The sequence below is a fragment of the Bos mutus genome, chromosome 27, assembly GCF_027580195.1.
Source record: "Bos mutus isolate GX-2022 chromosome 27, NWIPB_WYAK_1.1, whole genome shotgun sequence".
NCBI classification, from domain to species: Eukaryota; Metazoa; Chordata; class Mammalia; order Artiodactyla; family Bovidae; genus Bos; species Bos mutus.
The window spans coordinates 20,463,885-20,491,635 of NC_091643.1; the positions used below are offsets into that span (position 1 = coordinate 20,463,885).

Here is a 27,751-nt window from a genome sequence, read left to right on the forward strand (position 1 = left end):
TCTTAAAAAGAAATATATATATATAAGAAATATATATAAAATGAAATATAAAATGAGCTTGTTGATACTTGGCAAAAAGAAAAATAGATTAGCAGCTGGACTTGAAAACAAGAGAGGAAGGCAATTTAATATATTTCTTTGCTTTCCTCGGATTTCTCCCTTGCAAATTTCAGCTCTTGTGAGCAAATCTGGAAGTTGGTGAGAGAGGACTCCAGCTTTGCTGTGGCATGAATCTGAATTCTACAGTGAGGTGGTTATGTGGAAAAATTGCCTAGGGAGTGTGATTGGACATTCCAGCATCCACACCTTGCTGGTGACTTACTGTTTCCAAATATTAATACTTTGCCCTGGCATGGTCCCTCTGTAACCATTTGAAGGAAATTCTTTAAAATGTCCAGTAATACTTCATGGTATACTGTATGGTGCTATTTGTGTTAACAAAAATCTTAGCATATATCCCTTTCGCCCCAAGAATTTACTGTTTAAGCTGAAGATACCTAGATGTCCTTGTTTTACTATAATCTGTATGTCTAAGGGCATCACATACACTGTGCTTTCTGTTATCCTCTAATTATTCTTTATTATAGTGACTCTATAATTCCTCAGAGGCAGGAATTCATTATTTTAAGTTAAAAACCTACAGCACTCTGTGGAGAATTCTTATACCAAGAAAAATGCCTACTTTCCTCCTATGCATCAGGGTTGGAAGACCTCTATAAAATTCATTTGATTATAATGTATAAACCATCAAAATAAAGTAGCATCACAATTACTATTAGGAAGTGAATGAAAAGAAGCAGTGCTAATGAAATTGTTTCAGGAAAGTTACAGTGGGAAATCCAATTCTGAAAATAAGTATTTCTAGATTAGGAGAACTTCACTTTCTCAACTATATACACACATTTTTGTTCTCAGAATTAGTTAAGAATGAACTTTTCAACATTTGGTGGTCACTATGTAAAATCAGTTTTTAACAATAAAAACATAAGATATGGTAGAAAGTATTATTCGACTTTATTAACCTCACTCACAATGTTGAATACAAATGCAAAATTAAGTAGAGACCTTGAAAGTCTAATTCAAAGCATGGTTTCTTAGATTTAAGAAATAGGGCAGATATGTCACAAGAGGGAGAGGAACCAAAAAACCAAATCCAAGACTTCAATGATTTATCTATATATTATAAACTTCAAGCTGTAGCCCTTATATTCCTTTAAATGAGATTTTCTTTTGACTTTCCGTTGACCTCATCAGTAACTGAATTTTTAACCAGATCTTATAACCTATCACGAGCCTTCCAGTTATAAATTAAAGAAAAAACAAAAAACAAAACACAGATATGTTTACTAAGTTCTTTATGAAATTTACCACTCACAGCTCATGTTCACAAATAAGCTTCAAAAATCAAAAGGACTGTGATATTCTTAAAACCCAAAGGCTAGTAGATAAAGGCCCACCTTTCGGATCTCTTCTGCTTTTGAAGAAATGATCTGATCTAATGATGTTACTGTAGAAATACATCACATATTTTAACATCAGTAAGATATGACATTCAAGGGGAGAGCCAATAAACCTTTGCATTTTAAACCCAAAGGAACACATGTTGGACACCTTAAATTATAAAATTCAATTCTAAGCAGGAACTGTTACTGTGTAACAAATACTGCTCATATCAAAAGTGCTGGTGACAAGGAATTCAATATGCCCTCCCACAGAATCTGTTCACATATGTATGCATATACCTATTATTGTAATAAGATTTTAAATGTTTAAGGTGCTTAAATTTTGCACTGCAGGACTAATTCAATAGGTATTCATCTGCTACCTCTTTGTAGCAGCTCCAGTTACAGTGAGTGATCCACAGGCAAAAGGGCAAAAATGCTGTTATTTTCTGGAATGTGGCATTTGTGGCGCTGGAGTGCCCTCTATTGGTAGTGAAGAGGACACACTCATTAGCTGCCCCGCATGCATCTTCTCGTTAACCCGGAGTTCACATCCATCCTGCAGCATTCGAACTGCTATTCGTGCAATGTTCTTAGAGTCATCAAGACCACTGTGGGGCCGCCCGTCGTAATCCATTCCGAGTTTTTCAAGCATTATTGTCAGCTTAGTTTGGCTTCGAGGAACCTGAAACACGAACAGCTCAGTGAATAATTCTTTAGTATTTTGAAAGTCTCAATGAAGTGGAAAATAAGAGGCCGAAAATTAACAGTAATAGGCAAAATAGTAAAAATTTAGGCAAAGGGCAAATACTCCTAGATCAAATGAAGCAAATAAAATTCTCAGACTTAGAAAAAAAATGATCTTAGAGTTTTAAATAAAAATATACATAAACAGATGGAGTCCATAAAACAAAAAGTTTGCAGCTTGGTAACTTAATTATTTATGAAAGGAAATACATTGTTCTGAACAGCTAAGTTGAAGCCCTACTGTTTTAACACAAACTGTTTTGCATGGTATTTTTCTGTAATGTATTATTTTAATTGACTGACAGTATTTATAATTTTTATATATCAAATGATACTATCACCACAGGGAAAAGGCAGCCCACAGAATGGAAGAAAATATTTACAAATCACATATATGAAAAGGGATTAACATCTAGAATGTATAAAGAATTCTTAAAATGCAACAACAAAAAAAGCAAACAATCTGATTGAAAGTTGTGAACACTCTCCACAGTCATTAGAAATGTAAACACTGAATAATGATTATAAAGCTAATGTGACTGGGTTAGAAAGATGCAGGGAGGGGAAGGATAGGCAGGAATGGTCGCTTTTTAATGGAGCTAAATCTTCGCTGTCCACTGCATGAACTCAACAGATAACTCAGACTGAAAACTCAAGAAATAGCATAAATACATAATTTAGAAATAGGAAGGTTAATATGAGAAGAAATAGCTTAAAAAACTGCAAGTGTTTGGGAGAAATGGAACCAGTACTGGTAAGGGCCATGGGGGAAGACTGCTATTTAAGACCTGCAGTATTATTTAGTATTTTAAAAAATTCATACTGCACACACATATTAATTTTGCTAAAATTAAAAATCAGTATGAAGTGTTTGTTCCAGAAGCAAGCCATATATTTCAGTTTCAAATCTGTTACTAAAGATCATCAGTGGACATGGGCGTGTGCAGAATTTGGGAGATAATGAAGGAAAGGGAAGCTCAGACCATGGGGTCACAAAGTCACAAAGACTTAGCAACTGAACAACAATACGTATACATTTACCCTGTTTGAGTAACAGGTTGAGTGAGGAAGATAGCTTATTTTTCTAAACTCACATGAACATAACTATTTAGAATCTGATTAATAATTATATGATCTTTTTCTGTGAAAAGTCCCTAGTAAATTACAACTTTATGTACATGCAAAATATAATAAATTTATCAAGAGCAATATAATCAATATAGTAATCTTACCTTGTAAAAGTTTCCATATGACTTTCGAATATTGATCCACTTTTTGGCAAAAGGTGGATATTTGAGCCTGCTTAGCTGGCACTGAATGTTCAAGAACTTACTCATATCCCATGAACTTAAGTCGAAAGAGGAAAGAAAACTGAATTAAATACATGCCATACCATTCTTTAAAATGAGGATCTTAAGTCATTCTATTCGTTTTTATTTATACATCGTCCTTCTTATATTTACACATAACATCAAGCTCAGAAAACTAACTTCTCTTTTCTCCACAATAACTCAAAAATAAACTTCCCCTCTATCCTCTTGAGCATTTTTTCACAACTCTAAAGAATTACCCAGCTTCCTTTTAATGCCAGGTTTATCACATTAGGAAGGTCTTTGAGGGTATGCTTTGAAATAAAACAAAAACTACAAACAAATGAACAAAATACTTGAGAGAAACACAGATGATGTCAAGTAGTTAGAACACAATTTGTTCTGCCACAGTACATGCTTCTTCAACACAAACCAAGAATCCTGACTGTATCATGTGGAAACTGTGCTGCTTCATACAGTTTTTCCTCAGCCAAAGGAGTCAGAATTGAAGCAGTTGAAATCATACTCTTCAGTAAGAAAGAAAAAAGAAAACTTCTCAACTCAACTGCTGTAATGGCAAGTGGAGTACTTTCAAGAAAATTAAAGACAAGTGCCTGCCCCCACGATCCTCTGGCTTCTGTGTACTTGTAACATCCTCTGAGGTGACTTCCATAGACCCCAGGCTGCTTGCCTGTACTGTCCAAATTATCTCTGGAGGTATATCAATTACTGTTTTTTTTAGTCCTCTGGTTACAAAATTGCATAGATTTTGAACAATTTGTCCCAGAATGCAAGGTTTTATAGAACTGCACACACCATGTTATAACAGAGATACCTGTGTAATTAAGCAGGGACACTACTCATTTATCCCAAAAATCAGTTAATAGATTTCTAAATAGGCTCATCAATGTTTTCACAAATTTCCATTTCTAATCCCTGTTTTAATCGCTCTGATGTCCATACTTGACTGTTCCTGTAACTAATGCTTAGGAAGCATAGTTTCAAGCTCAGCACTACAGTAAACAATATGGAGGATTCTCACGTTGCAAAACCTCTTGCTCTGAAAGGATTGTTAATTTCCTTGCAAACATAAATCTTACACACATAAAGTTTAGATATCAGAATATTTAGTCAGATGCCAACATGAACGGTACCTATTGCAGAGGCTGTAAGACTTCAACAGAAACATCAACATGAGTTATAATGTCTGGAGTAAAACACAAGGTGGGCTTTGAGTAATGAAGTAAATAGTGAAGGAAGGGAACCTTCCAGCAGAGAGGAAAGTTGCATGCATACACAGAGGAAGGATAAACCCCTGTGATTCATGGGTCAGCCTGACTGGAGTGAAAAAGAGAAACAGCAGGAGGATTAGGCTACACAGGTAGGGTGGGATTAGATGAGAGCCTTGAAAGCCAGACTGAAGAGTTTGGACTTTTTTGAGCAAGAAGTGTTGTGATAAAAACAATAAAACCATTTAGATTTTGCATATTAATATTTAATCTTCTTCTAGTCCTGGATCAGACTGTTATTTCTTTCGCTCCTTTCTTTGACCCCTCAGTTCAGTTCAGTCACTCAATCGTGTCTGACTCTTTGCGACCCCATGAATTGCAGCACGCCAGGCCTCCCTGTCCATCACCAACTCCTGGAGTTCACCCAAACTCATGTCCATCGAGTCGGTGATGCCATCCAGCCATCTCATCCTCTGTCGTCCCCTTCTCCTCCTGCCTGCAATCCCTCCCAGCATCAGGGTCTTTTCCAATGAGTCAACTCTTCGCGTGACGTGGCCAAAGTACTGGAGTTTCAGCTTCAGTATCATTCCTTCCAAAGAACACCCAGGACTGATCTCCTTTAGGATGGACTGGTTGGATCTCCTTGCAGTCCAAAGGACTCTCAAGAGTCTTCAACACCACAGTTCAAAAGCATCAGTTCTTTGGTGCTCAGCTTTCTTCACAGTCCAACTCTCACATACATGACCACTGGTCTCGCATACATGACCACTGGAAAAACCATAGCCTTGACTAGATGGACCTTTGTTGGCAAAGTAATGTCTCTGCTTTTGAATATGCTATCTAGGTTGGTCATAACTTTCCTTCCAAGGAGTAAGCGTCTTTTAATTTCATGGCTGCAGTCACCATCTGTAGTGATTTTGGAGCCCAGAAAAATAAAGTCTGACACTGTTTCCACTGTTTCCCCATCTATTTCCCATGAACTGATGAGACCAGATGCCATGATCTTAGTTTTCTGAATGTTGAGCTAAACCAACTTTTTCACTCTCCTCTTTCACTTTCATCAAGAGGCTTTTTAGTTCCTCTTCACTTTCTGCCATAAGGGTGGTGTCATCTGCATATCTGAGGTTATTGATATTTCTCCCAGCAATCTTGATTCCAGCTTGTGCTTCTTCCAGCCCAGCATTTCTCATGATGTACTCTGCATATAAGTTAAACAAGCAGGGTGACAATATACAGCCTTGATGTACTCCTTTTCCTATTTGGGACCAATCTGTTCCATGTCAAGTTGTAACTGTTGCTTCCTGACCTGCATATAGGTTTCTCAAGAGGCAGGTCAGGTGGTCTGGTATTCCCATCTCTTTCAGAATTTTCCAGAGTTTATTGTGATCCACACAGTCAAATGCTTTGACCCCAAGGACTTAAAAATTTAACTAAGGATAAGGATATGAAAGGAAAACTACTGTCTGCTGTGGGGGCTCCTTCAGGAAATATTTTCTGTGGTTATTCTAAAAGTTAGATGAATAAGGACATCTTTAATCTTAAAAAGCAGATTAAGATAAATTTCCTAAATACTTACCCATCTGTTAATATGGAATATTTATACTTTGTCCCTAATTCCTTCAATTTCATCCAGTCAATGACTTTTTTCAGTACCTGAGGGAAGGTATCGGCTTTGTCTACTTGATCCTGAGGATATGAAAGTAAAACACACAAAAATCACGGTAGTTACATGCAGTCCTCCAAAATACTCAGCACACAAACACTGGAGGGACATGAAAGAACAGGACACAGTCTTATCTATGATGTTTTGAACTCTATGGTTTCTTAGGCTAAGATTCACCCAAAATTCCAATTTTAAGACAATTAAAAATTGTTTATAGCCAAATATTAGGAACTGCTTTCAACTGAAGTATACAATCGTCCCCAAATGAAGATTTAAGATCATCCGCAGGCATTCTCTTTTTTTCAGGCCTCAACCTAGTGGCTTCCCGATTCTCCAGAGGGGAGAAAAGGGGAATCTCTTCTTAGCTGAAAGCCCTGGCCCTCTACAGTGTCTCCACACCTCAAAGCTCACATCTTTCCAAAACATACTACATCCATCTTCCTAAGATGTAAATCATCCATCACATCACTTTCATACTTAAAATCCTCCAAACACTCCCCAAGGCTTTCCAGACAAAAAGACACATAAGACCCTTCATGATATAGCTCATCTCTATTACTTCAGCTTTATTTGTGACCATTTTCTCATCAGCCCATAAGACACCTGAACCATCCTGAAGCACTTAAAAGTGCTGCCCTTCACACCTGAAATGCCCAGTCATTCTTTTACATCTGTTTACCCATCGTGACTGTCCAAGCTCACCAACTTGAGTTTTGCCCAGGACAGTCCTCCGTTCCCTTTGTCAGAGAAAGGTCTTTCTACACGGGCCCATGACACCCTGAGGAAACACTGACTATCAGTCTTCCTAACCATACTGTGACCACTGTTTCTTTGTGTCAGTTCCCCCAACCTACAATTGCTAAGCGAGCTGAGGAGAGACTATCCTGACTATTTCTGTATCTCTTGTAGCTCGGCAGATATTATAGCACACCCTCAAATATTTGCTGAACGAATGAATAAAGCAACTAAGTAAATGGACAAAGGGCCTGCCATATTAGAATACAACCAAAAATCAGAGACCTAAAAAAAATTACATTATATATAAAACCAGGTTGTAAACAGATATATTTTAAAACTTCATCCCCAAGTGCAGCATGGTAACTTAACTCTTTCTTCACTAATGCTCCAAACAAATGAAATGCTTAGATTCATCATTACAACACTTTAAAAGGAATGGCTGAAAAAAAATCTTATCAGGTATAAAATGTGCTTTCCTGTTTTCTAAGTATTACAAAGCAAAAGATCTTTACCAAGAAAGGAAAGTCTCACATTTAATTGTTTACAACAATAATTTTATGAAATAAATCCCTAATTTCAAAACTTCCTTCAAACTCTAGAAAAAGGAACACAGAATGATAACCTGAGTAATTCCAGTTAGATTGATGCAGAAGTCAGAAAGTTGGGTGTTAATCTCTGGTCTCACATACTGCTGAAACGTATCTTCCTATAAGGGAAGGACAGCAAATTGAAGTATTTCTATGACTTAAGATACATGACATAATATATGACAACATCAGCCACACTGGGTTGTAACCTTACAGGTGGTTAAGGCAGAGACTACAGTTTTAACAATTTAAGGATAATGCCCTATTCCCAAATTACTCTGATTTTTTAATTAAAAAATTATGTTTCACACTTTACAAACGTTTAAGACAGAACAAGTATCTGAAGTCTTCAAACCAAAGTTTAACCAGAGGAGCAAAACACTGATGATTTTGCTTATAATATTTTGGAAATGTAAAGCCTATTAATGCAACCTCTAGTTGAAGATATTAAGAGCTTTTTAAATAACAGAAAGTATGCTGAAGAAATGCCAGTTTGCAGTTACAATAAATTAGTTCAGATTCCTGCTCTCATTCACTCCTAATTAGATCTTATTTTTATATTAAGATTTCATTAAACTGAATTCTGAGTAATCAAAATTTAACTATATGACATGAAGCAGTTTAAAGCGTAGTAACAGCACTGATTATTTTAGCAATGTTTAACCTCTTGAAGAAGCTTTCACGTTTGCATTCTTATTTTGTGCTCACAACAACTCTGTGAACTCAGTAAGGACAGAACTGTTATCATCAGGCTCAGATCTAAGTGCTTCTTCCTTTAGCCCAATGCTGCTTCCCTAAACCAGATCACACTAAGATACTTGTTCAAATTAAAGACAATTGGCAGCAATTATTAACACTAGGTAGCTATGAAGGAAAAGACAAAGAATATTCCTTATAATAGAAGATTAAACATTTAAGAAAAAATAAGTGTTTACAAAATTCTTTTTACACACCTGTTTATTAAGCAGATGAATTATCAATAGTTAATAATTGTAAAAGAGTGAAAGAACAGCAAAGAACATCTGAACGTCTAAAGTTAAGAGATGTCCTTTACTTATCAGACATATTTCAAAAGAAAAAATTCTACCTCTTGGATTTCTTAGATAAATGAAGTCTATCCTTTTAAGTATCAGGATTTTATTTCATAATTTTATATGAAAATCTTTAAAAAAAAATCCAGTATCTCTTACCATTACAAGCTGGTATTATTTAACATTTGTAACAGAATGATGCCAGAGAACTAACTATGCATTCATTGACCAAATACTGAGTAATTACTTAAATAAATTACATAGTAAGTTAAAAGGTGATGAAGGTTCTTAAAAAATAAGAGTAGAAACGAAGGATCAGAAACACTGGTGTCTGGGGGTGTTCAGACTGAACAGAGAACCAGTTAGACTTTATTTAGAAGGCAAGAGTTAAGGAAGACCTGGAAGGAAGGAAAGCCTGGAAGGATGGGTGGGAGGAAGGAAATGAGCAGCAAGATCTCTGGAGGAAAGGAATTTGAGCTAAAGCTCTGGGAGGTGAGGGGGTGGAGCATGCCTGGCATTTCTGAGAAGCAGCAAGCAGGTCAACACGCTGTAATCAGAGGTAACTAGAGGCCAGATTGTAAAAGGAATATCACTTTTATTCTGAGTTAAATGGGGACCCATAAAAGAGTTGTGAGCAAAGGAATGAAATTATATGACTTACATTTTATAAGGCGCACTCTGGTCACTAAAGGGGCTTCCCTCATAGCTCAGCTGGTAAAGAATACGCCTGCAATGCAGGAGACCCGGGTTTGATCCCTGGGTTGGGAAGACCCCCTGGAGAAGGGAAGAGCTACCCACTCCAGTATTCTGGCCTGGAGAATTCCAAGGACTGTATAGTCCATGGGGTTGCAAAGAGTCAGATACGACTGAGCAACTTTCACTGGTCACTAAATTGAGAACTGGCGGTAGGGAACAAGGACACAAGGGAAGCCCAAGAATACTGGAGTGGGTAGCCTATCCCTTCTGCAGCAGATCTTCCTGACCCAGGATTGAATCGGGGTCTCCTGCATTGCAGGCAGACTCTTTACCAACTGAGCTATCAAGGAAAGCCCTTAGACAGAAGCAGAGACTGGTTAAATGGTGAACAAATGCAGTAAACCCAGACAAGAAATCAATGGGGCTCAAACTACAGTCATAGCAATGCAGTTAAATGGCTGGTTCTGGAAACACTCTGAAAGCAGAACAAACAAGAGTCGCTGATAGCCTAGATGTGTGATGCAAAAGAATAGGAGTCAAAGATGATGCCAACGTTTCGTGATTGAGCAAGCAGAAAGACTGAGTTCCCAGCCCTCAAGCCCGGAAAGGCTGAAGATAAAACAAGTTGACAGTAAATTCAGTCTGGGACACGTTAGGATGGCTGTTTAGATGTCCAAGTAGAGATGTTAAGTGACAGCCTGGATTTTGGATAGAGGATGAGGTTGGAGATATATATTCAGAAGATACCAGTTTCTATGGAATTTCTAAAAGCTATGGAACTAGATGATAGGTGAGTTCATTAAGGGAGAAAGCATATACAGAGAAGAGGACCTGGGATTGAACTTATAGCATCCAATACTAGGAAGTTGGAAGAAGAGGAAACAGCAAAGGAAATTGTGAAAGGGAACCCAGTGAGGCTGGCAAAAATGTAGGACAATGAGGGGTACTGGCAGTCCCCTGAAGAAAGTGTTTCAAAGAGGGAGTGGTCAGTTCCACCAGGACTTAGGTAAAGGTCAAAGATGACACTGAGGAGTGATTTTAGTGGAGTGATGGGATGGAATACATAAGTTACATCTATAAGTGGTGGGGATTTAAGAGAATGGGAGAAACAGAGACAAACGTGTATATAACTTTTATAAAGAAATCTGCTATAGAGGAACAAAGACACAGGGTAGTTGTCAGGGAAGTGGCATCAAGCTAAGGCTTTTTATGGTGTGAAAAATGACGAGTTTGTATGTGATGGGATTGCAGCCATGAAATTAAAACACACTTGCTCCTTGGAAGAAAAGCTATGACAAACCTAGACAGCATATTAAAAACCAGAGGTATCACTTTGCCAACAAAGGTCCTTACAGTCAAAGCTATAGTTTTTCCAGTAGTGATGTACAGATGTGAGAGTTGGACCATAAAGAAGGCAGAGCACTGAAGAATCTATGCTTTTGAACTGTGGTGCTAGACAAGACTCCTGAGAGTCCCCTGGACTGCAAGGAGATCAAACCAGTCAATTCTAAAGGAAATCAATACTGAATATTCATTGGAAGAACTGATGCTGAAGCTGAAGCTCCAATACTCCAATACTTGACCACCTGATGCAAAGACAAACTAATTGGAAAAGACCCTGATGCTGGGAAAGATTGAAGGTGGGAGGAGAAGGGGATGACAGAGGATGAGATGGTTGGATGGCATCACTGAGTCTGAGCAAACTCCGGGAGATAGTGAAGGACAGGGAGCCTGGTGTGCTTCAGCCCACGGGGTCTCAGAGTTGGACACGACTGAGCGACTCAACAACAACGTGATGGGAACAACACAGTAGAAAGCAATGAATCATTCATGTCTAAATGTGGGAGGAGAGTGGCAAGCGCCTCATCCATCACTGAGAAAGTAAGACCTAGTGAATTATGCAAGATGATTTTTCATAACTGTTAAAATTTTTTCTTTTAATTATACCAGAATACTGGAGTAGGTAGCCATTCCCTTCTCCAGGGACTGAACCTGTAGAATTGATCCCTTCCCAACCTAGGGATTGAACCCAGGTCTCCTGCACTGCAGGCAGATTCTTTACCAGCTAAACCACTAGGGAAGCCCAAAAATACTAAAGTGGGTAGCCTCTCCCTTCTCCAGGGGATCTTCCCAACCCAGGAATCAAGCCAGGGTCTCCTGCATTACAGGTGGATTCTTTACCAGCTCAGCTACCAGGGAAGCCTTCTTTTAATTTATTGACCTTTAATCTGCTTTGGACAAGGAATTATTTAAATGGGCTGATTAAGACTATAACTAAAGAGGCTTCAAACGGCACAAAGGAAAAAATGCTGTGTATTTTAATGCACAAAGCCTCTTTATATTTATTCCCAGTGTGTGGCAACTGGGGATACCATAAAAGCGGTACCTCTGTACAGATGAGCAGTTACAATCCTTGGTCAGATTTTACAAGGCAAATGGCATTTATTTGGAGGGATCCTGTTGAACTCCTGAGCTAACAATGCATGTATGTCACATGGCTTAAAAGCCAAGGTTACAAGAGTTGTTTCACCCATAAACTTTTCATCAGAAAGCTAACTGGTTTTAAGTTGAAAGGTAATTTCTGTACCTTAGCATTTTTATAGATCAGAGTATACAGTAGTCTACTGCAGTAGTTCTCAACCTGACTACATACCAACTGAGCTTTAAAGAAAAAAAAAAAAAAGCTGATGCTAGGGGCCCCACCATAGAACAACTAATCTTTGGGACAAGGGCCAGGCATCAGCGGGTTTTGTGTTTTTTTAAGCTACTGGAAAAGGAGAGCAGCAGACTCTGAAATTATTATAGCTCATCTATTAAGAATGAATCAAGAGCAAACACCCCCTCTTTAGAATTCTAACTAAAACAGCAAATGGAATCCTCCACCTTACTAGTCAACCCCAGAACAGCTGCTGGTAAAACAAAAATTAAAATATAACAATTCACTTACTATTTCTAAGGTATGAGTATTCAGTAAAACAACAGGAAATTCAATTATTTCATGTATGAACTCAGGTGGGTTTCCCTCTTCACAAGTGGCTTCAAAGTCAATAATACAAATGTAATCGTAGTAACTGTCAGCACAATTGCTCTCTTTCAACATCAGCTTCTGCTTCTTGTAATAGTTTTTCAGTCTCTTCTTTAGTACATCCTTTACACCTCTATTGAAAATAAGAATAAAATGAACTCTTAAGTAATTTTACAGACAAGAATGTGAACTCCTACTTGCTGGCACTGGTTGAACACTGATAGTCACAGCCTAACTTAGCAAATGTTAGCCAAAATGAAGGTAAAGAAAGCAGGAATCAGAGCTAAGTCAGCAACCAACTAACTAAAACAGAACATCTAATACGGCATCAATATTTTCCTTCACATGTAATTTTTCATTTTTCTTGTACACTATACAAACTATATATTGGTCTTTCACACCAGAAGCTTTGCTGGCATATACCACCTACCTAGCCCTATTGCCTTATATAATAAGATAACATACAGGATACAAAAACTGAAATTAATACTGAATTATTCTACTGACCAAACACAAATTTCAGAGAATAAAAATTCAGGCAAATTAAATTTATTATGCTTTTTCCTTGCTTTGGCTTTTTTAAGTTAGATAACTTATAAAAAAAAAAAAAAAATCCATGTGACCTTAAAGGTATTATGAGCCTAGTATATAAAGTTGAATGCCCCTTAGCTATTTAACTAGGCAAATTCATTTAGGAGACATCCTAAAATAAACCATGTCCAGGAGAACACTGCCACAGTCAACAGATTCTTAACTCGAATAAGATTTCTAATTTACCATGGGTAAAATATGATTTAGGAGATTCAGTTTTACAGTTTTGTTTTTTTTTTTGGCCATGCTGCGTGGCATGCAGGATAAAAGTTCCCCAACTAGAAACTGAACCTGCAGTGGAAGCTTAGAGTCTTAACCACTGGACTGCCAGGGAAGTCCCTACAGTTATTTTTAAAATATATGTTCTACAAACAGAAGGTGGGACAAGATTGTTCTAAACAGATAACTATGGTGGGTAAAGGCAGTCACACTGGTTCATCAAATAGTATGTGTTTCTTCAAAAAATCTAAAGTCCTTCATTGTTACTTGGTTGAGTCCTAGAGGGTCTAGCAAATAGAAAATGGTAGTAAAAATAAGAGGATCTAAAAACTGTAACTAATGGGAAGTGACAAGGAAGACATTTTGGTCACATCACCAATTAGTGACTGTTAGAAATCTTTTGTTTTCCTTTTGAAATTACCACTGAAGAGGAATCTTACCCATGAAAAATCCTGATAACTAATCAGCTGATAACCAATCATTACAGATGATTTTTGTCAGTGTTTTCAAGCTTTTCTAGGATGAACGTGTACTACTTTTGCAATTTGAAAGTTATTTTTAGTTACCTGGTTTCAAGCTTGAATTCTGAAAGTTTGGCTCTGAGCTCTTCCTTACTCATTCTGTTAATGCAACCATTCGTAATTGCAATTTCTTTGTAAACTGGGTCACTGAAATCATTTGCACTGGAGGTAATCAACGTAGATGTTTTTGTTTCTTGGCCATCAAGTCTACACCGTTGCTTTTTCTACAAAAAAATAAAGTGTGGGTATATACAGAGTTTACAGTTAGTATAAGCATCTTAAAGATTAAGGCCTCTTTGTGCTATATGTTCAATAAAAGGGCATAGGAAGAATAAAGATGTGTTTCTGGAACAATTTACCCTGCTGTCTTCTGAGTCGTGAGGCTTCTTACAGGAAAAGAAGCTAAGTAAAAATATCCCTGGTGCTGGGAGTCAGAACAACCTCAGGACAGAGCCCCCGGCTGATTATTTACTAGTTGCATAACCTTGGGTAATTATTTATTAGCCTCTGATCTTCAAGATATAATAATAAGTATCTCAAATGGTATTTAGTATTGGTAATGATAAACAGTAGGTGGGAGACATCGTTATAAGGATTAAATGAAATCAAGTATATCAGGTTCCCAATGCCACACACACCATGTGCTTAGTTGCTCAGTGGTATCTGACACTTTGCAACCCCATGAACTGTAGCCTACCAGGCTCCTCTGTCCATGGAATGTTCCAGGCAAGAATACTGGAGTGGGTTACCATTCCCTTCTCCAGGTGATCTTCTTGACCCAGGGATTGAACCCACAACTCCTGCACTGGCAGGCAGATTCTTTACCACTGGCATCATCATAATGGACAAATCCATACCTACCATGGCTATCAATAAACATTACCATCACAGACTGAAGGTTAGACCTTTTCACAAACAATATTCTAAAATTTACAAATGAACCAATTTTTAAATAAACTTTCACAACATTCAACACGTATAAATGAGTGTCTTCCTGAGAATTTTTAGCCTGACTTCGTTTCACAAAGTTAACAGAAACTGGCCAATATAAAAATAAAATGGCCAGAAATCTAATCCAAAACATGTTATTACCCAAAGCAAAGATGAAAACACATTGTTTCAAAACACACAATTTCCAAAAGTTAAACACACACACACACACACACACTGAGAGAGAGAGAGAGAGATTATTCAGGAGAACTATAGTTACTACATTATAAATTGTTCTTCCTTTCTTAAATTAAAGTTGAGAAAGACATAATTCGACTCTAATCACACCACAGGTAACCCCCAAATTACTAAAATGTTAAGCTCCAAAGATTCATTTACAAGTTATTTTCCACATGCAATGTCATAAATATTAGGTATGTTCCAGAATTTTCAAAAATACTTTGGAGTTTACTAGCAATCTATACAAAACTTGTTAGTTATAGTTTACCATACTGTCCCCATGTGAACTTTAATTACACATTAAGGAAGGATAACCATGGAAAGGCCACAGTCTCCGAGTCAGAACCAATCCTGATGACTCAGGGACTATCTCTCACTCTTAGCTCTCCATTTACTGTAACACACGTTTAGCAGACAGTGCTAGAAATACTCCCATCTCCTCTGAGGAAGAGGTCAGGAATTCCAATGTATGAACTGTCTGTAAAGTGAAGAATAATTATATTGAAGTTACTTGATAATAAATGTTTTAGAAACCTTATTTCACAGATCTTTGACTTAAAGGTAAAGAAAATAATTTGCTTTCAATAATAAATTTACAATGCTGGGCTAGTTTATCATTAGAATATAATCAGGATTCCTAATTCATCCTTTGTCTTTATACTTAGAGTGAATTTTAAACTCCATCTTCAATCAGGTTAAAATTTAGATTCTACACTGAACAACAGTTTGCCTACCAAAACAGATGTCTCAGTCAATTTAAGTGACTTTTCTCTTTGGTTAAGTCCTCTCTCCTACTCACATGCTTTATTTTTATCTAAAACTGTAGTTACAAAAATTACCCACACGTAAGAGGCCTCTTCTAAATATGTTATAAATCATGATTTCAATAAAGAAAGTTCTGTCTCCTCCCCTGCGTCCAACTCTAGTCCTCCTCCTTCGGTGAAGTTCAGGACACGGTCAAGGTGCAGTTCTCACAAACTTCAGTCTACACAAACTTCCAAAGAAAGTCATTCAAGACAATCCACTAAGAAGCAGAAAGTATTTAAAACCCTATATGTATTATGAATCTACAAAAACACAAGGTTAGTTTACCACGTAATACACGGATTGACAACGGCACCCTCCCCAATGTCTCAGTCCATCTGTCCAATGTCATGAAGTATCAGCCATACAATGAGGAAAGTAAGCACAGACTCCACTGTATAGGAAGGAATATTCAACTTCATGCTACTTTGACATTTTGCAATTTTCACATGTCCCAGTAAATGGTTACATAGGTTATATTATCTCAAATGAGAGTATCTTTACAATATGGAAGCAACCATGATCAAAAGAAACCTTTTCTGTGGCAAGAACATTTAGGAAATAGATGTTTTGGAAACATTTCCATTATTTTATTGCCCCAAAACCCCCTGCACATTACCTATTTTTTTAAAAAGCCTCCGAATCTACACATTAAAGAAATTAAAGGCAGAATTAAACTTGATTAAAATCCTTCCCAAAGAAGAGTTCTGATGAAATCTGAACCTACTTCATTAAAAACATAAAAATGTAATACCTATTCATTTATGAAAACACTTTTGTTGATATAATGAAAATTTACTTAGCTGAAATCCAAACTTGCTTACTTAAGCCTGAAAACAAAAGGACTGTATCATCATTTATTAAAAGCATCCAACAACAGGTTTTTAACAAATATGACAGTCACTAAAACCAACCAGGAACACAGATTCAGGCCTTGAGTCACTATAGCTCAAAGTTTGTTTTTTTTTTTAGCTCAAAGTTTTAAGATATTTAAATAAAGTAAAGTGTATTCAATCACGCTACTCTCATTAAACATAAACTTTTAAAAATTATTTTTGTACCAACTCACATGATGATGTTATTGACAGTATCTTAAACTGAAGAAGGATGGTGGAGTAGAAATGGTTCTTTAGAGAGAAGAGATATGGAGCCCTCTTTGAAAGTAGCATCATAAGGTGAACCAGATAACTGTTCCAAGACTCAGGGCAAAGAAAGCACACAAAAGACCTTTAACAAGAAAGACCACCCACCATGACACCAAGGATGGTGGCCACTGAGAGCAAAAGGGAAGAGGTACAGCTAACAATGGAGGAAGGAGCCAAGTCCTGGGGCCAGCAAACTGAAGATTCAGGATGGGAGAAACCCAGTCAGATTCATGTTACTAAAGATTATTCCAGCTGCTATGTGGAGAATTGGCTGTAGGTGGAAAGAGCAGAAGTCTGGACGCCTCCTCCAACTACCCACACTACGAGGCACTCAGCATTTGTATATTAATAGAAAATGACCAGTTTTGGTATTATTTACAGTCTGCAGCTAGTCAACAATAATTATACCTATCAAAGAAGACGATTAAAGACGTTTTAAGACCGTCTTTACAACTTTGTCACTGTAGGATCTACTACTGAGCTGTCAAAATCATTAACATCATTCATACATTATGTTTATACGAAGCAGGAGTAAAATGGTCCAAAAACCAGAGACGAAGTTCCAGCCAACAGGCACAGTTACCTTCTGCCAAGGCTGGGAGATGGCCTTAAAGGTCTTAAGGAGTGATACACTTAGAGCTGGGGTGAGATTTCTAAAAACATAAACTACCAATTACAGACTAGGGCTACCCGGAATGACGACAGCAACCGTGTAACCGATTGTTAACTCGGCAAGTTTAGAGCAGAATTCCCACCCAGAACGTCTAAAACCTCAGTTCGCACACTCAGTTCGTCTGGGCTGTTGACTTACTTCCAGACGGTACCTGGGACTAGAAAGGGCTCAATGACAACTATCCCCAGAGAACGGCTCCCGGAGTTGAGGCCAGGGAAGGCGGCCGGGGCTAGGGTCCCAGGGCGCACAGGCTGCGGTTCCCGCGGGAAACCCTCTTAATTCAGGGGCACGCGGGCGGATTCTCACCTCAGGATTCGGACGCTGGGCTTCGTCCCCGCACTCCGACCCGGGAGACGCGCGCCGCGCGGGAGCCACGGCCTCGTCGCCAGGCTGGAGGGTCTGCTCATCCTCCATGTCGCGTGTCACGTCAGAAGGGAGCTGCTGGAGCCTCCACTCGCTCAGTCTCACCCGGCCAACCTCGAAAGCCTCGACTTTCTCGGTTGAAAAATTACCGGGCTGGCGTTCCCGCGGCGGCGTCCACACAAACTCGAGCGGGGACCTCCCACTTCCGGGAACGTGAAGCGTCCAGACGCCGCGCAGGCGCAGTGAGCCGGCGCACGGAACGAGAGGGCTTCCGTTGACGGGGGCTGGAGAAGCGAGGAGGGAGGGGCAAAAAGAAAGATGGGAGGAGCCAAGCGGGAGGGAGGCGCGCGCGCGCGAGAGAAACAGAACGCTGCCGGCGCGGAGTGGAGGCTACGCCAGGTTCCGGACTCTGGTGCCTGGAGGAGACCACCAAAGGAAATGATCCATCACCATCTCCTGAGAAGTAAGCGAGGATTGCCCTTGAGAGAGGTGAATTTTAACCACAGAGAATAACATTTATAAAGCAATCTGCGTTTTCCGTAAGGCATTTAAGACGCCCACTACTGGACAAGAAGAAATAGGTCTGGAACTATTAAGAAACTGAACAAAGTATGTGAAAATAACTGTTTTCAGACATCGGACGGCAGGCAGTTCCAGTCCTTTTACATGAAAGAAGAGAAACAAATGAGATGAGCCAGGGATGAGCCGGGTTGACCCTGGCTCTCTGTCCAGAGGCAGTTTCCAGTTTGCAAGTACAAGGGGAACTTAAGCAGAGCCTAGGGTCTCCCTGAGAAGACAGGTCTTACCAAATGAAGTAGACGGGGATTGGATTTTGGGGAGACCAAATTGGTTGGAATTTATAAGGCCGAGTTCATGGAGAAAAAGCTTCAGAAATCTGCATCTTTAACTGAATAAAAATCAGTGAATATGTTCTGTGACTATTCCACAAGGCCAGGAAAGATCATGGGGAAGCAGTAAGCCAAACAATTTTCAGAACTCACAGGACAAGGAATCATTTGAGTTCCCTGGAGCTAGAGTGGGGAGACTGTTGAATACAGTCGTTGAATGGAATATGCAATAGAGACCCCCGAAGTGTCATGCCTTAGTAGTGACTAGCCCTAGACTCTGGGGTCTAAAGGAAAAGCTATTTAGACCCTTCAAAAGCTTAAAGAGAAAATCTTAAAAGTAGCTGGTGAAAAAAGGCACATTATGCACAGAGAAATAATAGTAAGTTTTCATAGACTTCTCATTAGAAACTGTGCAAGCCAGAAGAAAATGAAATGACAACTTAAAAATGCAAAACAAATATGTCAGCTTGGAATTCTATACTCCACAGGATGAAACAAAGACTTTTTCAGACAAACAAGTCCAGGAAGGCCACATCCTGAAGCAGCACCATCCCAGCTGACCTGCAGACTATGGGAAAAGAATTAAATGCTTATTGTAAGCCAATGGGGTGGTTTGTTATTCTGCATTATTATAAAAATAATTAATGAGTATAGGATCACTTCTAGGCACATGGCAGTGGGTGAGGACATATAATTCCCTAACGGCAAAAGGGACACAATTGGAAATCTACCACTGATTTTTTACTTTTGGAATCACCTGCTTCTTTCTAAGTGGACTGTATTTTTTCTCTTGTAACTGCAGACTCACCTTTGTGTTTATAAACAAAGGTTTATAGACTTAAGAATCACAAAGATTTCTAAAGCACAACTCTGATCATTTCTTTTTCCTAGGGTTTATTTGTTTTCTTTTCAGATAATGATTGTGAGTCTTGACATGCAACTATAGAAAATTAATAAGAATTGCTGATTGTATCTCTCTCCAAGAAAAAATGATCCAGTAAACACTTACCAGGATTCATATTATGTGAACATTAGTAAGTGCTAACTACAAATTGTCTGCTTGAACTTTTTGATTTGATTATTGTATCTCAGTTGTTAAGATTCACTATCAAGGATTGATTGGTATTTATCAATAAATTTATCAATCAACAAATCAATTGATCATTTATCTACACTTCAGATGATGAGCTATACCTTAGTACTGTTGCCAGTATCTATGGGAACGCTAAGATACAATAATCATTCATTCATTCAACAAAGATGTATGGAGCACCTTCTACCTGCCAGGAATGAGCACTGAACAAAATGACAAAAATTCTGCATGAGTTTATGTTCAGGAAGTGGAATAAAGACAACAAACAAAAGAAATAAGCAAAACATTTACATATGGAGGAAAATTAAGCAGGTAAGAGGAAGGTGGGGATGATTCTGTGGGAAAGGGTCTTGCAGTTGTAAATAGAATGGTTATGGGAGGTCTCTTTGATGATGTGCTACTTGGGCAAAGGCCTGAAGGAGGGAAGGAGCCAACTTTGAGGCTCTCTGAGGGAAGAGAATTGCAGGCAGTGCAAACAACAAATGAAAAGGCCCAGAGCTGACAAAGTGCCTGGAATGTTCAAGAAATACCACCATATCTCACGCTTTCCTTTCACTGTATGGTATCAGCATGCAGGAGACCCATGTTTTGTAAATGGTGATTTTGCTGTTACTCTCCAGGTACACCTAGGGAAAAGTCCCAATGATTCCAGTGCCTTCCACCTAAGAAAATGACTTCCCCAAGTTGGACAGCCTCAAGGAGGAGAGCCTCCCTAAATGTTTCAGGTATGGCCCAAGCCTAAAAGGGGTTTTAGAATCAGTTATTCTCTTACTAACCCCAGTGAAAAACATACCTGCTTTCATTTAGCGTTAAAGTCCCGGGATGAAACCACTGTCTATGATAGATCTGTATGTTGAATAGCAGGTTTTGTAAATTGTTCTAGACTGAACTAAATATGTGATCTTTGGCAGAGTAGAATGCCATTTGTTTCTGAGTGGTTTACCCATGGCTGCCTGGTGCCAATATATGTTTAGTTCTATATGTTTGGGTTTGTATCTGAGCTCTGTCCTGTTAGTCCGTGGTGTCTGTTCTTACATCCTTCCCACACTATTTTTATTGCTTGACTCTGCAATATGTATTAATATCTGATAAAACAAATTCTCCCTCTTTTTCAAGACTAGCTTGACTCTTTTATGTTTTTGGTCTTTCACGTACATTTGAGGATAAATTCATTGGTACTTAAAATCCAATAAAGCTTCTCATTAAAATTGAATTCACTAGATTAACCTGAAGAGAACTGACATAATAAATCTTTCTGTTGAAACATATGACTGTTTATTCAGACCATGTTGTATGCTTTAAAATTTTTATAGTTTTCTCCATAGAAGTCTTGTCTGTTCTTGGTTAATTTCCTAGCCACATTATGGCTTTTGTTATTGTTATGAATGGTATATTATCTTACATTATACTTATTTAGGTTGGTTATTTGTGGTAAGAAAAAATACTATTGATTTTTATAATGCCTAAACTCCCTTATGAATTTTAATATTTTTTTATTCTGTTGATTTTTTCCTAAGATGGCTGGTCGTATTTTTATAAATGTTTTAGCTTTATTTTTCCTACTTTTATACACCTTTATCTTTTTCTTTTCTTACTGCATTTTCCAGAAGTCTTGGTAATTTGTTAATAGTAATGATACTGATGCTGAACTCATGGGAATCGCATATAGAATCTCTCTATTTAATGTAACAATTTCTGCAGGTTCCAAGGTCTTTTCCTTTATTACTTTAAAATATTACTTTATTTTTTTCTTGAATCTAGTATTGTTTCAAAAGTCTGATACCAATGTGATTCCTGATCTTTTTAGGTATCTGTTCCCTTTTCCTGAGAATTCTACATCATTTATTTTTGTTGATGATATTCTTAAATTTCACTAATAATGGATCTAGTTAGGGATCTCTTTTAAAAATCTGTTTGAATTTTATTTCTTTCAATCTGGGATCCTTCATTTTTCTTTCATTTAGGAAAATTTACCTTCTTTATCTCTTTAAATATATCTTTTCCAACCCCCCCCCATTTTGAATCCATAAAATCTAGATACTGGCATTATGCTTCTACCTTGAATACCCTCCATATCACATATCATTCCTTTTATGTTTTCCATATCTTTATTTTTTCCTGTAGCTGCCTGGGAAAGTTCCTCAATCTGATTTTACAGTTTCTAACTTACTTTTTAGCTGTATCCTCTGTGCCATTTTACCTATTTGTTGCATTTCCCCTCTAATTATTTTATTTAGTCAAAGGATAACCCAGGGACCTTTAGTTAATTTGCTTCAGCCATTTAGTCACATGAGGAAGGCAGTCATTACACTATTGTTAAGAAACAAAGGCAAAAACAGGATTTAAAACACAAAAGAGAACAGAAAAAGGCCACAGTCTGGAAACAGGGATCGGTGTGTACATATTTGTGGTATAGTGGTTAACCAGCAACTTGAACAAGCCCACAGGTATCAAAGAAAATTATTTCAGTAGTTTGTGGATTTTTAGAAAATGGTGAGTGTTTAACAAGGAAGCCTCATATTTCCACTTTTTCATGATTTCTTAGTTCAGATTGCTAATATCTTCGTTTATCTTCTGAAGCATCTTTGACATTCTTGGCTCATCTGTTCTAATGATTCTGATTCATTTGGTATGTGTGATTCAACTTGTCTGCATTTTATGGTCTCTTTGCTCCTCCACAAGTGCCGGGTTATTTTGAGCTCATGTGAGCTCTTGGGCCCATAGGAATGTCTGGTAATGTAAAGGCGGGAGGAGGCATGTGTGTGACCCTCCAGACGAATTTAAGAAGGAATCCAGGGAGCCCGCATCACCACGGAATTTGTTTTAATCACCCTCGTTTGTTGTCACTCCATTCAATAAAGACAACTCTGTTCAGAGTTATACCATTAATCTCTAAGGAAGAAGTAGCTTTGAGAGACCCACTCCCCAGTCCATTATCCATCAGCCCTGGGGTTTGGAGGGGGAGGGGAAAAAGAAATTAGTGTCAGAAGTTAGCTGGTCAGCCTGTTGTTTTCATCAACCTGTCTCCCCAGCCAAGTGTGCTGATGCTTCTATTCTGATACATCCTGGGCAGACTGGGGATGTTGCTGTTCCTTTCTGCTTTCCTTCAGGCCTTCTCAAGGCTGCTTCTGGTTGCCCACCACCCCCTGGCAGAGCCCTGTCCCCTGCAGATAAACATGTCTACCTCCCATACCGTTTCAAAACTGCCTTCAGGCTCCCAAGGAGTTTCTTGTTCTGTTGTTGTTTTTAATATTCATTTCTCAACTCCTTGTGTTTTCTTAATTCTAGAATTTTTCCAGAGTTCTTGGGAGAAAGGGGTTAATCAGTTATGAAGCGACATTATTCTTTCTGCAATATTGAGATATGTGTTATATTAGTTTACTAGGGCTGTCATAACAAATTACCCACAGACTGGATATTTAAGATTTTGATATTTTATTCATCATACATTCTTTGCATTAATTTTGATCTATATAGAGATTGCACTAAAATAGTGTTTATCTTAATTACTGAGGACTTCTTTTTGGTGCTTCCCTAAATTTTGTGCCCAAGTTGAGTGCCTTATTGCTTTACTCTAGTCCCAGCCCTGCTCCATCTCCCCATGCTTCCTTCCCTCTTTCATTTTCTGCTGACGGTCACCATATGCTCTGAATTCTACACTTCTCACCTTTTCAGGAACCTTGAATTTTGTGCTCTCCATTCTGTCTTCTGTACTTTCAATCTTTTCCTTGCACAGGGACCTTTCCCTTTTGTATTTAAATGTGCTGTGCTTAGTCGTGGACTGTTGCCCACCAGGATCCTCTGTGCAGTTTTTCCAGGCAAGAATACAGGAGTGGGTTACCATGCCCTCCTTGAGGGCATCTTTCCAACCCAGGAATCAAACCCAGGCCTCCCGGATTGCAGGTGGATTCTTTACCGTCTGAGCCACTGGGGAAGCCCAAGAATACTGGAGTGGGTAGCTTATCCCTTCTCCAGAGGATCTTCCCAACCCAGGAATCGAACCAGGGTCTCTTGCATTGTAGGCAGAGTTTTACCAGCTGAGCTGCCTGGAAAGCCCGTATTTAAATGAACTCAACTAAAAAGTTTCCAACTTAAAAAGCCAAAGCAAACCAAACATCTTCAACCTCAGTACCCCTGCAGTTGCTGCTTGCTCACTCGTGCGTGCTCTCTCTCTCTCTTGCCCTTTGGAGCTAAACTTCTAGAAAGTACTGTCTCTTTTCCTACACCATCTGCTCCGGATGTAGGCTAACCCTAATTTGGATTCCATCCCCACAGCCCAAGGCCTTTCCTTCTCCATTGAGGTCATCAACTATCTGCATATGGTATAGCCCTGTGGGCTCCTATCAGAGCTCATCCTACATGACCCTGAAAAAACAGCAGCCAGCATTGTTGGTCATAATTTATTTACTGAAACAGTTTCTTTCTTTGGTCTCCTGGACAACGAACTTGTCTGGTTTCCCTCCTATCTCTCTGGCCATTCCTTCTCAGTCTTCCTGGTTAGTCCCCACTCACATTCAATCATTGAATGCGGGAATTCTTTCAGGGCAGGATTTTAGACTTTCTTATCTTCTCTTATTTTCTCAGTTTAGACTTTGATAGGTGCTCCTATCCATTCCTCTAGTTTTGTTTACCATCTGCTTGCCAATGACTCGTCCTAAACATTTTTCATCCAGGATGTTAATTCTCAGCACCAGAGACGCATGACCAATTGCCTACTCACGAACACCTCCAAGTCCACATATCCAAAAGTGAACTCATCTTTCCCCTAAAACCTACTGTCATTTCTTTTCTCAGTAAATGGTTCTAAAAACCCCATAGTTGGTTTTACTTTTGATTTTTAATCTTCTTCACCTTCCTTAATCAAGAGGCTACAAAGTTAGAATGATGTGGATTGTGCTGACCTCTGCAGGTTTAGCAGGAAATACCTTCTGTCTCCTTCCAGACTTCTTTCTGTACTTCGACACCCCATGCTTGTTCTTATCTGAAAGTTTTTCCAGCCTGGTTTCTCTCATTCTTTATATATATATATACATACATACATACATACATATCAGATCAGATCAGATCAGTCTCTCAGTCGTGTCCGTCTCTTTGCGACCCCATGAATCACAGCACGCCAGGCCTCCCTGTCCATCACCAATATATATATGTATTTATTTATTTATTTGGCTGCACCATGTCTTAGTTGTGGCACACAGGATCTTTAGTTACAGCCTGTGAATATTTTTTAGTTGAGGCATGTGGGATCTAGTTCCCTGATCAGGTATCGAACGCTGGCCCCGTGCATTAGGAGGATAGAGTCCCGCCCACTGGACCACCAGAGAAATCCCCCTCACATTCTTTAGATCAGAGATTAAACTTTTCTCCAGAATGTTTCCCTCAAATCTCCAAATTTGGTTAGATTTTACACTTAATGAGATCTGCTTCCTTCTTGGGCATGGCTTTTTTTTTTTTTTTTTCAATAAAGATTTGACTGTGTAAGAAAAGACCTTGAAGAGCAGTGGCTTAGATGACGTAGAGGTTTATCTGGGAGGTTAAAGCTTGGCCTGTAACACAAAGATGTCTGGGGCCTGGGGTCCTTCTATCTTGTCCCCCCACCATTCTAGTATCCCTTCCTTAGCCCCGTGTTCCAGACAGCTCAGCACTCTGAGTGCCTTCCAGCCAGCAGAAAGAGGAAAAAATTGGAAGGAAGAATGTGCTTTTAAGGTCACACCCAGAAGCCATACACATTATTCATGCTTCTATCCCATCTGGAACTTAGTTGGTACTTAGTCACATAACCACACATTCATTGCAGAAGAGGCTGAGCAGAATGTTCTTTTTGGTTCTGTGAACAGTTACCTATGAACAGTTGAAAGTCCCTTGTAGAGAGAGGGGAGATCGAATATCTGGACAACTAACAGTCTCTGCCACAGTCATGGTAAAACACACATATCCATGCACACCCTCTGTCTGCACAGAAGGCACACTCATCCATCCCGTCCCAAGTGGAGACCACCCCAATCCTGTTCAGCTGGTGCCTCCAGCTCTGTGTCTAGGCTCTGTAAGGGAGGCTCAGATGGGGCTCCTCTTGGTCCAGCCACTTATAAACCAAATGACAAGTTATCTGCTCTGATCATACCCAGTATGAAGTAGTAAGAGCAGGATAACTGGAATAAGAATGCTGATTTGGGGGGAAAAAAGGAGGAGGAAGAAATGGAAAATGCAGGCTGTCACTAGTTCACAGAAATGACCAATTGTGCTGAGCAGGAACTAGAAAGACTCTGAGCTCAGAATGTTGAACTCCTGTGGCCCGGCACTGCCTCTGCTTTCAGAGGGATGGGGAAGGATAGGGGTGTATCTCTCATCTTTATCTTCTGTGGTTTTCATCTGATAATACACATTTCTCTTATATTTGCTTGGCATGAACTTCTTTGCTATGTAAAACATTTGAAAGTTTAAATAATTTTATTCAGGTTAGATACATATGTATGCGTGCCATATATAAATGCATATATATAGATACACATATGTGATTTGTGAGTTAAATAATGCTTTTTTCTGGTAGTTTCTCTTCTTGTGTGGTGTTATGCAATTGCTTAAAACATTTCTGAGAACTGTACAAATCATGTCCTATCTCATTTTGAACCCAAACAGGGGCGTCTGCTCTGCCTCCTGCATTCCCATGTGTAGCCTTGTTGACAAGCACAGACCAGCATGATGACCCCGTGATGAGGGAGGTGTGTGCAAATTATGATCCTCTCCTTAAATATATCATCCAAGAAAGTTTATCTTGTACATTTTATATGTATATGTTTAAATAAACATGATTAAACCTACATATTAAAGATTTTAGGTTGATTTTTAATTTGAGCAGAAACAGCTCAGTTCAGGGTTTTGGTATATAAAACATTTTCTGTTGTAAAGAACATCAGATATTTACTTACCGTTTGAATTATAAATAATTCATTTGAAGGCTATTGTAATTCAACTCAGTCAGACTGAGAAATAAGGAAAGCAAAGTAAACATTACAAATAGGTTGTATTTTTAAAACATATAATTTGTATTGGAACTTTCGTTCAGCTTCCTAATGTAATTATATTATAAAAGAAACTCATTGAATGATTTTGAAAATTGTAGCTTTCTTTGATTATAAAAGCTATGCATATTCAATTAGGAAAAATTTTTTAAGTAGAGCAATGCATTCCTTTGAGAATTTAATGTCAATAATATCAGATATTTTCTCTTTAAAGACAACCCATAGGCTGTACATGAAGTTAGTTTCTTGAAATGCCACTAGAGGGCGATAAATTCAAAAATAGATTTATGATGTATAAACAAGCTTCTGTGCTGCGGAGGTGCTGATTTTCAGTTTTAATGTGGAAAGACAGCAAAAAAAGAAGAAGAATTAAAAACGTAGTTGGTAGAAAATATATCCAAATAATTGTGGTGCTGGAGAAGACTCTTGAGAGTCCCTTGCACAGCAAGGAGATCAAACCAGTAAATCCTAAAGGAAGTCAACCCTGAATATTCATTGGAAGGACTGATACTGAAGCTGAAGCTCCAATACTCTGGCCACCTCATGCAAAGAGCCGACTCATTGGAAAAGACCGTGATGCTGGGAAAGATTGAAGGCGAAAGGAGAAGAGGGTAGCAGAGGATGAGATGGTTAGGTAGCATCACTGACTCAATGGACATGAATTCGAATAAACTCTGGTATATATTGAAGGATAGGGAAGCCTGGCATACTGTAGTCCCTGAGGTTGCAAAGAGTCAGACATGACTAAGCGACTGAACGACAACAACATATCAAAATAAGTGTTTGATTTTTTAGAAGGTTCACCACTACTCTTTTGGGAATCTAATTATTGTACTA

At 38.6% G+C, this 27,751-nt stretch overlaps 1 protein-coding gene and 1 long non-coding RNA gene across 7 annotated transcripts; one reads left to right on the forward strand and one right to left on the reverse strand.

The window, feature by feature from the left end:
* Positions 1 to 990: 990 nt before the first annotated feature.
* ERI1 (exoribonuclease 1) lies at positions 991 to 18,177 on the reverse strand. 2 transcript variants are annotated; one of them, XM_005906267.3, is made up of 7 exons: positions 17,898 to 18,176; positions 13,845 to 14,023; positions 12,391 to 12,601; positions 7,752 to 7,835; positions 6,305 to 6,414; positions 3,422 to 3,536; positions 991 to 2,127 (listed from the first exon to the last, which is right to left on the reverse strand). In XM_005906267.3, exons 1-7 carry the CDS (start codon positions 18,003 to 18,005, stop codon positions 1,885 to 1,887), a joined length of 1,050 nt encoding a protein of 349 aa, XP_005906329.2. In that variant the 5' UTR covers positions 18,006 to 18,176; the 3' UTR covers positions 991 to 1,884. The 2 variants fall into 2 exon arrangements, with proteins under 2 accessions (XP_005906329.2, XP_070220249.1); XM_070364148.1 differs by lacking the exon at positions 7,752 to 7,835 and having other exon boundaries at positions 17,898 to 18,177.
* A 111-nt stretch (positions 18,178 to 18,288) lies between these two features.
* On the forward strand, positions 18,289 to 26,908 carry LOC138985915 (uncharacterized). 5 transcript variants are annotated; one of them, XR_011462847.1, is made up of 6 exons: positions 18,289 to 18,417; positions 19,291 to 19,397; positions 19,694 to 19,836; positions 19,983 to 20,207; positions 20,516 to 20,620; positions 26,532 to 26,906. It is a non-coding gene; the product is annotated as an uncharacterized lncRNA (long non-coding RNA). The 5 variants fall into 5 exon arrangements; XR_011462844.1 differs by having other exon boundaries at positions 19,716 to 19,836; positions 26,532 to 26,902; XR_011462845.1 differs by having other exon boundaries at positions 19,716 to 19,836; positions 20,063 to 20,207; positions 26,532 to 26,902.
* The last annotated feature ends 843 nt before the right edge of the window (positions 26,909 to 27,751 follow it).

Bases quoted from the DNA above. Each gene is read 5' to 3' on its own strand.
- ERI1 (XM_005906267.3), bottom strand. From the start codon at position 18,005: ATGGAGGATGAGCAGACCCTCCAGCCTGGCGACGAGGCCGTGGCTCCC. The intron at 14,024-17,897 runs GTGAGAATCCGC...ATTTTTTTGTAG, and splicing joins CCCAGCGTCCGAATCCTGAG to AAAAAGCAACGGTGTAGACT. The intron at 7,836-12,390 runs GTAAGTGAATTG...CTTCCCTTATAG, and splicing joins ATACTCATACCTTAGAAATA to GAAGATACGTTTCAGCAGTA.